Source organism: Diospyros lotus, chromosome 3 (assembly GCF_014633365.1).
Source record: "Diospyros lotus cultivar Yz01 chromosome 3, ASM1463336v1, whole genome shotgun sequence".
In the NCBI taxonomy this organism is placed as follows: domain Eukaryota; kingdom Viridiplantae; phylum Streptophyta; class Magnoliopsida; order Ericales; family Ebenaceae; genus Diospyros; species Diospyros lotus.
In genome coordinates, this window is record NC_068340.1 from 37,286,236 (window position 1) to 37,299,632 (window position 13,397).

General features: G+C 36.2%; 2 protein-coding genes across 4 annotated transcripts in view; both read right to left on the bottom strand.

The window, feature by feature from the left end:
- Positions 1–2,228: 2,228 nt before the first annotated feature.
- On the bottom strand, positions 2,229–5,311 carry LOC127796468 (uncharacterized). The gene is made up of 5 exons (XM_052328621.1): positions 5,191–5,311; positions 4,815–5,061; positions 4,593–4,684; positions 3,409–4,443; positions 2,229–3,037 (listed from the first exon to the last, which is right to left on the bottom strand). The coding sequence occupies exons 2-5, from the start codon at positions 5,023–5,025 to the stop codon at positions 2,333–2,335; spliced, it is 2,043 nt and encodes a 680-aa protein (XP_052184581.1). The 5' UTR covers positions 5,026–5,061; positions 5,191–5,311; the 3' UTR covers positions 2,229–2,332.
- A 6,342-nt stretch (positions 5,312–11,653) lies between these two features.
- The window catches only part of LOC127796678 (MADS-box protein SOC1-like), a 60,400-nt gene continuing 58,656 nt past the window's right edge, over positions 11,654–13,397 (bottom strand). For 2 of the 3 annotated variants that reach the window (XM_052328947.1, XM_052328948.1), the window contains exon 10: positions 12,072–12,440. In XM_052328947.1, the coding sequence (XP_052184907.1) occupies positions 12,297–12,440 (144 nt within the window). In that variant the 3' untranslated portion in view covers positions 12,072–12,296. Of the gene's footprint in view, positions 11,969–12,071; positions 12,441–13,397 lie in introns of those variants that run through there. The other variant, XM_052328949.1, reaches the window with a different exon arrangement.

Here is a 13,397-nt window from a genome sequence, read left to right on the forward strand (position 1 = left end):
AATATCAGCTCCGATAGAGGTTCCCAGGTGACAGTATAGTGTTGACAGGACCCTCATTAATGTGGATGAGATTTGAGGCGAGCGCACGAATACCCAATAGAGGCTGCAACAATATTGTTGCAGGCTGGTATGAGACCAGAATGGGACTGTCATGGGCCGAGAGAGAGGCCAAATTGGGCCCAGACGATCCAGCCATAATGATGTCTAGCCTATCAAAATTTCGTGGTCTTCTTGCTCGTGCGAGCTGAATGGCTGGTCTGCGAGCAAATCGATCCCACGATTTATAAACTGAGAGCATCACTGGAAGCTCGCATGGTTCGAGATCTGAGCTCAAAGTTAGGTGACGTGCTACTTGGAACTGACGACCTCAATCTTGGCCTGTTGGGTCTTGGGTGATTGGGCCGGCCTACAAAGTCGAGTCCAGCTCACTTCATGCGAGTAGAAAATACATATAACATATCTCAATTCCCACATGTTCATATATATATATATATATATAGCTAGCTAGATATATAGAGCTACACTACATATATATTAATTATGATCCATATGTATATATAATTAATATATCTCGCACTTAGCACCATTTATTAGGATTAGATTAGATATGCATAATCTGACTAGATTAATTTGAGTCAAATCTTTCAAAGATAAATAATTAATAAATTTTAAATTGATGGCGTCATTGTAGCAGGGCAGGCAGCCTTAAGCCTTCTTTTATTGAAATGGCAAGTGGGTGTGGGTGTGGGTGCCTTACCTTATCGCTCTCGCTCTCAGTGGCAGCTCAACACCAAGTATATATGGAATCCCACTGATTCTTCTTCTTCTTCTTCTTGCGGGGACCACTTACAATTTTAATTATTAATATTTTAATAATATATATATATATAATTAATAAAAGGAGCCAATTTTTGAGGAGGCTATTTCATGTTCACCATAAAAATATGTTCCCTTTGTCTCTTAACTTTCTTCCGTACGTCTTCGGCAGGCATTTTGCAATATAAAATCATGTTATATATATATATATTTGTGAAAAAATAATAATATTGTTAATTTCTTTCTAATTGAAAGTCAAAAAAATTCAGCATCTAAATATAAAAGCCTCAATATTTGGTAGCTAATTAATTAAATTTAGTCAAAATTAATTATAGAACGCACGAATCGATGTATATATATATATTTAATGCAATGTACTGAAGACACGTGTCATATCGCCTTGTATATAATAATAATAATAATAATAATAATAATAATTTATATTATATATATGTGTTGCCATGCATCCTGAGGGCATGCAGAGGCTCCGTTCAAAACAAAAGTCCAATTTGTGTACAAAATATATAAATGAATGCCAGATAATAATAATTTATTAATAATATAACTACTAGAGTTAACTGCTGTACGTACTCTCTCAAAATTTGTGTTCCCCAATTTCCACGAACTAGGAATCTAATCCAAAGTGATTCTGCTCTTTTTATATATATATATATATATATATGATCCCCTTTTGAGTTCGATCCTTTGGTTGCAAGTTATACAGATTGCCAAACATATATGCCCTTCATTGCTTTGCTTGCTTTGTCTTAAAGTTGTCTCATGCAATGCAATGCAACTGTGTCTGGGAACTACAGATCTAGTGATATATATATATATATATGGTCTTAATTAATCAATTAATATATATGATTACTTCCCTTCCCTTCCAATTATCTGCTCTAAAATTATTATTATTATTATTATTGGCTTTCGTCGTCATAACCGAGTTATATAGATAGTCAGCCTCAGCCTCCCTCCTTCCATATTATTCAAATACACATTTATGTAAATTTAATGTTTATGTTTATGAATTTACTTCAAAAAATAATATAACATACATACATACATAGAATTAGAGTTAATTATTCCCCATTTCACAAGACTGTAATTTGCATTATTATTTTCTTTATTTTATTTTTATGAATAAAATAACTTCACATTGCAACCACATAATTATTAGTAAAAGAAGAAATATATAGCATTTATCAATTATGATAACACTTTTGCGAGTGAGAGGGTGGGGGTTGGACAGTCTCTCACTCTCACTCCCACTCCCACGTGGAGGGCTCTAACCCCTCTCCTTACAAAGTCCGCCACCTCGGAAACAGGGACCTCAGACCCAACGAATCGCATCTCGTCACGTGAATCCCCCCCCCCCCCCCCCCCCCCCGTCCGCCCATGTGACCCCCCGTCAGTGCGACCCTGACCTTGTCTCCCCCGCCCTTTATTTCTTTTTCTTTAAAAAAAAAAAAAGAAACAAATAAATATGTACAGCATAACAGTATTATTATTATGGTCACATAATAATTAAATTATTCATTGCGCCCCAGCTCTCTTGCGCAAATTCCACGGCCGTTTCAACCACTAAGCTCTCCACAATGCCACCTACGACCCCCGCAACTATGGCCTCACTTTCGTCTTCCCATGGCGCCATGGATGAGTACCCTTGAAGCTCTGATCTACACAGATCTTTCTCGATCAAACCATCGATGTCTTCCAGAACTTGGCAATTCACGGAGGGGAAGCTTTTGATTCTTGAGCATAGTTTTTGGATCAATTCAGACCCAAGTATATGATGATTGTAATAAACCCATGGTTTTTGCATGTAATTAGGTTTCAGGATTTGGGCTAGAATTTCATCGGCGAGATGGAAGATTAGCTTTCTGTTGCACCGGTGGGTCAACGGCGAGTTTCCGGCCTCGGCGGCCGGGGAGAAGAGCTCGAGGTGTTGGAAGATGGAAGGGTCGAGAGGGTGGGATGGGGAGTACCATTTGGAGAAGGACAGCGGGGTGTTGATGAAGCCGGCGCGTTTCAGTATCTTGGAGATGTAGTGGAATTCCTCGCCACAGCTGGTGGTGGCGCCGTTAGAGCTGTCGCCGCAGGTGGTGGGGGGCGTGAGGGAGGCTTCTTGCTTGGCGTACGTCCGCTGGCTCGCACAACAAGATAACTGTGTGCTCCTTTTCGATGAAAGAGTCTCTGATGCCTCGGCCTGCTTCTGCACCTACAATTATATACGCAAACTACTCATTAAAACTTTGAATGTCATATAATTTCCGGTCACATTTGTCTACTGGTTTAATAAGTAGAAGCGTGAAATGTTTTTATGAAAATCTTAATTTTAACCATTCTCCTCCGCTGCGTTTTCTCTCTTTACCATGCAAAAGAAATTACTCGCTTTAAAAGAAAAAGAAGAAGAAAATAAGAATGAGAATTATATTTATACGTAATTTATTATAAAAAGATAATTTTCACAATTCATATTAATCTGACTTTTTTTTTTTATCATAAAAGAACAATGTAACCAATGTTTAACAGTAAAATAAAAACATTACAAAGACAGTAGTCGATATGCATTAACGCCAAAATATATACCTGATTTTGGGCTACTTTTGTTGATGAAGAAGAAGAATCTTTCCGGGCAGGGAAAAGGGTAGGGCCATTAACGTTGAGAAGCTCACTTGACAAAGGAGTTTTCTTGCACTTCTTCTCCGAGAGGCTTGCTCTACCTGTTGTTGATGGCCGAACAAAGGGCTCCTCTTGCTTGTTCCTTTTCAGAGTTGCCATACTTTTCCTGGCCTTGACCTGGTCCGGATTTGGCTGGTAGCGCTGCATCTTCTTCTGCTCTACCAAAGCAGATGAAACTTTACCTGATTGGGATTGAACATCAACTGATGAAGAAGATAATGGTGATGGCGACAGTTTCGGAGAGTGGCCACTGAGCTGGTCTTTAATGGCTGGTCCAGGCTCGTTCTTCAGTTCATGAAACCTAAGCCTGGGCGAGCAAGAAGGCGTTGATTGCTTACTGGTTGGTCTTGCCTCATCACTGATCACTTTCACTGAATTCTTGGACCCTTTCTTTGATTTGAGCAAAACAGCATGATCAGGACCATAATCTCTGTTCCTGGTCATGGTGTTAGTAATGTCCAGGCCGGCTTTTCTACTGCTGACACTCTCTTTAACTTGCTTCACAATCTGCCTCGCATAGAAATCTGAGTACGCTTCGCTTCCGCCCATGTGAAAGTTCTCTTTGTTGATTTGCAGCGAAAGCCTGTGATGATCGACGTCCGATCTTCTGGCCGATGATATTCTGGGTGTTTCCGGCAACGACCGGCTTCCAATTATGTCGTTGTATTCGAATGTAGCAGAGCTGCTTCTTTGCCGCTTTTGAACGAGTTGTTTTGGACATTGAAGATAAGGGTTTGATGGAAAGTTTTTCAGGGAAGATGAAGAACAGGGAGAGGGAGTTTCAGGAAGAAGATCGAGACCCATCAATCTGGCCACAAGATTGGGAGTTTTGGCTCCGGGAGAGCTGCTGTATTCTGAGGATAAATCATGATCCGTTCTGGCTCTGGAAGCTCCGTCTTTCGATCTAACAGTGCCGCCACTTGTTTTGATTTGAATACCCATCTAGATTGAGGATTGGATCCAGCATGAAATCATTGTTATCATCATTGTGTACTTTGGAGCGAATGGAATCTTTTCAAACGAACGTTGGAAGTAGAAAATAACATTAAAAAATTTTTGGCGAGAGGATAAGGATTATAGTTATATCTTACTGGAATATCTAGCGTAATTTCCTCCTTTTCTTTCAAGGTGGACGGAAAGGAAGCAGCCTCCATCTCCAAGCTGTTCCTCGGTGCTTCCACTCCTGCATTTCATAAAACCCACAACTCAAATTTCTCAAAGAAACAGACACCCAAAGTACATATAGCTAGAAACTAAGGCATAAATTAAGATGATAACATTCCAAATGGAGATAGAATAGAACGAAGGTCCACCTTTGAGCACATCATCGGATTCTTCTGGAAGGAAAGAGTCAGTCTTGAAAGAGGGTACTTGCTGGTGTAAAGCGAACTGAAACTGACGGAAATCGAAGATTTGAAAGACGGCGGCCATGCAGCCGGAGGGCGGCTCGTCTCTCTGAGCTCCTCCTCCTCCGCCCTTTGCGGCTTTTCCGCCGCCCCCCCAGTAGAACCAATCTCTGCCCATATCTGGCCACTGGGTAAGCTTCTCTTCTACTTTCTCCTTTAAGGACAGCAAAGGAAGATTCCTTATGAAAATGACTAATAATAATGGTGATGGTAGGGAAGAAAAAACTATAAAGCAGCTAGCAAGGTGGATGATTATAATGGAGCGGGAAAAGCGGATCCATACATCAAAGGATGAAAACTTGGACCAGATTTTTGAGTTTGGCTTCGATAGAGAATTTTGAGTACAAGCAAACGGCTCCTCCAGTACTGAATGCTTTACTGTTTCTTCTCCTCTCTCTCTCTCTCTCTCTCTCTCTCTCTCTCGCTCTCTCTCAATGATAATAATTTATCTGCTATTTTATATATCTTCACACTGACACTCACTCCCAAGTATGACCAGAGAGAGAACCAACTCTGCCATATTCACTACTCTCTCTCTCTCTCTCTCTCGCGTATGATGATGCAATGGCCATCCTCTGGGGTTTCAAATACGAGGAGGGTTATTGGGGATCCGGCCGCAATATTTGTTTATTGAATCATCATTTTTTTTATTATTGGCCTGCAGATTTACCTTAATTACATCCGTAACTCTACGCAAATTTTCACTCTCTCTCTCTCTCTATCTATTGGGAGCATATATCCATGACTTCGGATAACACTAACATCGATTATAAATTCCAATCTTATTAAATAAAGTGATGAGTTATATGAATTATACACATCATCGCTATTTATAATTATAGTTTTAAAAAACTGTTATGCTTTATATTACGTTTAACAGTTTTTCACTAATTCTTTTTTTTTTTTTTTTATCTTCATCTCTTTTTTTATTTGTTTGGATAGGTTAGATTATAACCGAAACCCAACAAAGAGAACATAAACAAACCCAAACTACTACACATGAGGAGACGTCAAAATCAACCAGCAACTATAACAAACATATAAGCCTTTTAACCAACAACAGACTAACTGAAGTTACTGAACGCACGAGGGTTCATTTGGCAAAATTGTTTGACTGCTTCTAAGTTATATCAATAGCTTATAAGCTGTTAACAAAAGTTGATGAAGTAATTAGTTGTACCTCACCAACGTTTAAATTAAATAGCTTAAACAGTGTTGCTACAGCATTTTGCAAAAGTTATTGGGAGATAGTTTTTGCCAAACACCGCCTATTTAGAAGCTGAGTTGACCAAGCATTACACCATTTTACCCTTATCTCTTTTCTTTTTTTTTTTGTTAATTTTCAACCATGCCCTCTCTTCTTCAACCTCTATCTTTCGTCGTCTTCTTCTTCTTCTTCTTCTTCTTTTTCAGCTCTTCTGACTGCAACCGTTGACCATCGCTGTCACCCCCATTGGTTGCTTCTCATCAGCAATCGCCTCCATCGACAATATCGATTGTCATCTCCCCCACTACTGCTCCCATCGTCTCTTTCGTGGCCCCATCTGTCGTTGCTCGTCGCCTCCCCTCTTTCCCGCTGCCATCTGTGTATATATATGTATATATATATATAACAACAATAACAAACAATAATATATAAATATTTATATATATAATAATATTATATTAATATATTTTTAATAATTATGTATAATGTATTAACATTTAATGATGAAATTTTATATCATTCAACATGTTTATTTTCGTCTTTTTATCAAATTGTAATAGGTTATCAGTTCTTTCAAATTAAACATATAACTATTAACTGATAGTTTAAAAATATATTTATCCAAACACATTATCAGCTTAAACGTCACCTAATTTAAACGTTATAATCAGTTTAAATACTACATACGTTACAAACTATAAAAATAAAAGTCTAACCAAACTAAGCATACGCGGAGAAAGCATAACCAATAAGGAGCTTAAGTGTGAGATTACAGAGTGTGGCAAAATGACCCAACAGAGCCACAACAGATACCTAGATAATACACCCAGGCTTGCCAGAGCAAAGAAATCTAGGATGCAAGCAATGTTGGAATATAAACAGAAAAAGGCTACAACCCATATAATTAACATAGCCTTCGCTTTAATTATAAAACAATATTTTACAAAAAAAAAAGAAAATTGGCTGTATAAAGTTTCTATACAAAGTTATGGTATACATAGAATTTAGTATTTGTCACATCGTCCAATATGGAAAGCAAATAATGTGAAGATGAATCACATAGAATATTGTAAATGATTTGCAACGATGTGTAGTATGTCATATATTATTTGCTAACTATTGAAATTTAACAAAGACTGGTAATGTTTTATAATTAAACCAATGATAAAGTTTGATAAGATTATTAAAAACATGTTTCTAATTTTGAAAAATAAAGAAAAAGGTCAGTACATTTTTTTTCTTAATTTACCCTAACAATCCGTTCATTAATTAGAAACAGAACAGAGCCTATACCGTAACTAAAAGCAACCAACATAGAAGAAAATTACAAAAAACTAAACTACATGACTTGCAAACTTAAAATCTAGGGTACAATAAAGCCCAATTATTATACCTCAGGAAAAACACCTAATGAGGCCCATCAATGGCCTCCAAACCTAGCTAAAAGGCTACAACCCAATCAAAATACCCTAAAAACAAGAAAGCACGATTACGCCAGAAAAAAAAGGAACCTTCTAGCTTTGATTGACAGTCTCTTCGTCTTCGTCGTCTATCTTCTTTGTCCCTCTGCGCTATGACTCACTATCACCGACCTACACTACACCCCATGTGACTTGCTGCCAATTGAACCAAAGTCTCAAGTTGAGGGGTCCTTTTCATGCAACTCATCTTCTTCATTCAGCTTGAGGTATATGTAGCTTTTCTGTTGATATAAAGATTTTGTCATTTGAAGTCTTCTCTCATTCAAATGCCTAATTTATGCTTTTTTTTACGATTATTATTTATTATTTAGAATTGAAGGAAATGGCAACCCCACACATGAAGGTAGTAACGGTCCCAGCTAGTTGGGTTATTGATGATGATAAAAATAAACCCTTGTTAAAGTATGTGACTAAATTGGGAAGAATGGAAGGTGGTGAAATTAAATTTTTCTTTTACTTATAATTAGTACTATAATAATATTATTACATTACATTACATTCAAGGGGTCATATTCAAAAGTGAAGGCACCCTTTGTTAAAAATTTCAAATTTTAGAATCACAATGTTCTAATTAAAGTTACTACATATATAATATTTGAGTAATCAAGATGAAAAATTTACAAGATGCAACTGAGTTGAAAGTAAAAAAAAATTACATGTCAAAATTACGTGCCACTGGCCATCTTCACCTTCTTGAAAATTTCTTACTTTTCTTAAGCGACAAGGATATGAGCTTAAAAAAAGAAAGGTTTCAAGTAAATTTGTTCTTGAATTAAAAATGCATTTAATATGCAAGCCAAAGAAAGACCAATTAGATTGTGAAATTAATTAGATGAATATTGTTTCATTCAAGTGGGCTTCCTTTTAACCTTGCTAGCTAGCTAGGAATCCTTGCTATACTTTTGCTACATATAATCATATATATTGGAAGTTACATGCCTAGCTATATATAGGTTATAATAATGCTTTTATAGAACAACATTGTTTCAAAAAGAAATTAAGGTCCAATATTGAGAGATTGCATGAACCAATTAATTAAAGGGACATGGAGAGATAAAAGGAGTTACTTAGCGTGTGATGGTTGGTCTGATCCTCAAAGAAGACCTCCTATTAGTTTTTTTTTTTTTTTTTTTTGCAATTAGAAAAAGAGGACCTATGTTCATTAAAGTTGTTAATTGTGAAGATGAATATAAAGATAAATAATTTATTTTTAATTTAATTAAGGAAGGAATACAAGAGATCGGGTCATCTTATGCAATTATTATTGATAATATTTTGATTTGTAGAAGTACTTTTTTATGAGATGATGAGAATGACAAATATAAATAAAATTTGTCTTTATTTGATTCGTGACATGTGATATTCTATGTTAGTTAAAGTGAGGGTTATCATATATAGATTTAAAAAGAATGGAGAAAATGAACATTTATTTTTTTGGAATATTGTTGCGAAGAAAATTTTAAAAGATAAATGAAATAAAAACAATGTTCCTCTTCATTACTTAGTTTATTTTTTGAATTTGAGATAACTTTTAAATTCTAATGTATTTTTAAAATTTATTATTTATATCATTATATAATTATCTAATATATATATATTAAGATATTCAAGTAAATAAACTTCCAAGGTATAGATAGAGCGGTCAAATAAATAATATATCGAGTTTGCACTAATAATTCGTGAGTTTAATTTTTGTCTTATGTAATAAGATAAAATTTTACATTTGCGATTTATTCTTTTTGTTAAAATTAAAAATACAAACGACAGGGTCGTGCAAGGACAATCATTTCAAAATATTCAAGTAATAAATTTTTAAAGAATACAACTCATATTCCTCCAAATAGTGGTCTAGAAATTTTGGTATAAACACACATACATTATCGTTATATCGCGGGGTCCCTATCCGTGCAATCTTAGCTACAAATATGACAAAGCTCAGTGGAAGGTTGTCACTTGTCAGTCACCTGACAGTCGTTCCATTGCCAGTCGCCGGCTATTAGCCGCCTCCACCAAAGCAAGTTTTGCCTTGCCCGCCAACGACGGCGGCGGCGGCGGCAAGAAGATCCGATGCCTCATAATTATCCTAGCTCGAGGAGGAACCCTATACTATTTAATTATGTAAAACCCAAAACAAAACACACGACTAATCTTGATTACTTAAATTATTAATATTATCAAAACAATTACTAGGTAGCTTGCGGCAATTGTATATTATCATTGCCTTAATTTGTGCAATTTTTTTTTATATATGTTAAGATCTAATGCTTTTTTTTTGCTAATTAAGAAATGACAAAAATAATTAATGACTATTAATTATTACATTAATTGTTATGTAATTGTCTATGAATATATACACACTAACCCTAATTAAAGATCAACACAATTAATTATATGGAGGTTCCCTTAGAAAAATGAAGTATGGTGCTCCAAATTAATTAATCACACGGAGCTCTATGCAATGCTACTCCCCTCCCCTCCCCTCTATCACCTCTACTATCAAATATATAATTTATCGTTGGGTAAGAACTTCGGAGTATCAAATCAAATATAAATAAATCAATCAAGCGTCTCTGTGATATTATTATTTTAGTGATATTTTTCATATTAGAAATATCATTTTCTTCGGCAAATGAAGGTCCAGCTTGCCATATCATGGGACCAAAAGCAGACAATCTAACTGGGACTGTGTTTAACAATTTGTGATTTGGCTATTACACAGACATATATATATATATATAGAGAGAGAGAGAGAGAGAGAGAGATCTTACTTAATTTTGAGCAAAATTTGTCAGATGCTGATCTTACGAATATACAGTATTCCTGACCAGTGGTTAAATATGAGAGAGAGAGAGGGAGAGGGAGAGAGAGAGATCAAAGCAGCAGTTTGAATTTCAAAATCTGATGCCCGCATGAATGTATGTATAATTATAATATGGCATTCAGGATGGCCTTAAGTTAACATCTATCTAATGTTATTATTAATTTTATAATAATTTTGGCTTGTTTCCAATTTAATTTTTTATTTTTTGTTTTCTATATAGTTTCTCTGATCTCCCCTACCCTGCCCATACAATCTTCTCATTAGAGAGGGTGACTCGTAAAATTACTCAAAGGAGAGTAGAGGAAAGAAAACGAAATAAAATCGCATGTGAAAGTATATTTTTTTTTATTTATTTATATATTTTGAGTTTAAAAATTTAGAAATAAAAATAAATCATTAAATTCTATTTTTATTTTCTATCCAAAATAAATAAATAAATAAATAAACAGAAAAATAGTAAAAGAAAGCAAACGGGCCCTCAGCTATCCGCATTATGCATCTGTAGAAGTCAAATCTTATGGGCCATAACTCTTCCAATTTCTTGCGGGTATCTGTCCAAGCCCAACTGAGGTTTAGTGGCAGACAAGCAGTGAAGTGGGATTAGGCCCATATGGTTAATGGGCCCAGAAATTCCCGAGCCCAAGGAAATGATCACAGGGCAAAATATCAATTGCCCAGGTAATTCTCTCTTCACGATAAATGTACAGCGACTTAGCAATAAAAAAACAAAAGAATAATAATCAATTTAATATGGAGTGCAAAATCCAAGATGTAGCATTCTAATTATAATTTATCCATTTTTGACATTGGACATGAACATGTTACGTCAATTTTTTGTAATTTCAAATAATGCAAATTACGTTGTTTGAAATGACAGATTTGTAAATGTTACGTCAATTTTTTTGTAAATTTTTGGTACAATCCACCTTGAATTTGAATTTAAATTTAAATTCCAAATTTCAAATCATAAGATTTAATGATCCTATCCAAATGCAATCCAAAAGAAATATTAAAAGAAAAAGCCAAAATTTTGCCTCCTCCAATGGGACCAGTTGATGCTTCCTAATGACTTTATTTTAGGCCCGTCTAGCTTACATATGATTTAAAAAAATGTGACACATAATAATGTAGGCTCACTTATAACACACTTGAATACGGATTACATTAAGAAAACGAGCGTCTTTCTTATTTCACAAGTATCTGAGAATTCTATAATACAAATAAATGTCTTAAGTAGGTGAAAATAAAAAATTTACTGAGCCTGTAATCCCTTTAACGGGCTGGGCTTACAAAACAAAATAAAATACTGAACTAAAAAAACACAAAAAAATACAATTTTAAAACTATAAACGATCTCAAACAGTCAAAATCCATTATAGGTCACGGCAAAGCGGGGAGTTAGATGCGTCTCGTTGAGAGCTTTCCGAAATGGAGTCATGGGCCAAAAACAGACACCATATGCAAAAGCTGCACGCACCTATTTCTTCGAACACCAACCGTCGTGACATTCCAAGTATGCAAGTGCTTGTTCTTTTGCATTAGACACACCAACCTCGTCACATAATAAGCGTACATAAGTCGGTAACAATCACCAATAATACAGTACCATTACATCACAACCTTACAAAGACAAAATAATTAATGGAAACCAATCATCCCAAAAATAAAATTTCTGCCATACCCAACACAATTAGGTGATTTATTACATTCCATAGAGTCGACAGCCAGAGTGATAATATTATGGGACTTGTACAGACGGCTGCCATGACTGAAATAATAAGATTTTGTAACAACGTGACATGCAGAATATAATACGATAAATTAGGGTTACAACAAGGATGAGCCTACAGAAGATGGGATATTTATGGATGAAGAAAGGATCATGAAGTTTGCTGCCATGAGTTGCTACAGCGCATATCAGGCAGGCCAATGAAAAGTTGTGTCTCCACCTCCGAGCTCTCACTATGGCTGCATGCCCCAACTTCTATCTGATTTGCTGCCGACTTCCCTCCATTCTCTCCACACTGCCATTGCATATGTCATAGTCAACCTAATGCTTGACAGGTTTGATGCGAGGTAATATTGTCCGTTTTAATTAATAATTAAATAATATATAGATGTAGTTACATAATTTTATTTTGAAATTAGAACTTGTTACAAAGAAGAACAACGTTCTAAAATACGGCCAGGGCGGCTGTCTAGGGGCCGCAATTAAACCCTAATCAGCACCCTAGACGTCAGGCCGATTAATCTGGCCCGATCAGTGCCTAGGCAGCCCAGGTGACGCCTAGCTGCCTGGGTCAGGCGCGGCCTGGGCCGCCTACCTACCTGGGTCCCTGGCTGCCGCGATTTCATGCCAATCGGCATCCTAGGTGCTGGGCCCTCCGCAGCTCAATCTTGATGCTTTCTCTCTTTGGATTTCATCATTGTTCCTGAAGGTGCGAAATCTGGCATTCGTGAGAGCTGTGTGGAGATGGTGGACGGAAGTCCAGCAAGTGTTCTCGCCTTTAAAGCTCAAGAACACATCATAATTGTCGCTGCTCCGAGAAGTGGAGGAGGAGGAGGCAGGCTCTTTGCCTCTTGTAGTAGTAGTCATTGAACAAAGGAAGCAGAGAAGAATGGATTTGTTGGAGAAATTTAGGGGAGAAATTTCTAAAGTAGATGAAAGCATGGAGCTCATTTGGAAGATGAGAGAAATTTGTTTTGGGGGGGGGGGGGGGGGGGGGGGGGAGAGACCAAAGTAAAGCAAAGCATTGGTCAAAAAACACATGTTGAATGGACAACTGCTAGGAACTTGAGAGAAATTTGTGAGAAAAAAAGTCAAGAAAAATACGACAACATGGTCAAATTATTGTTAATACAATAATTTAATCTGTCTATCTGTCTTACTATTAGATGAAAGCACAAAATAATGCAAGGAAGTAACCAATGTTACAAAATAATGCAAGTTTATGTGCTGAAAATAGTAGTTTTTTTTAGGC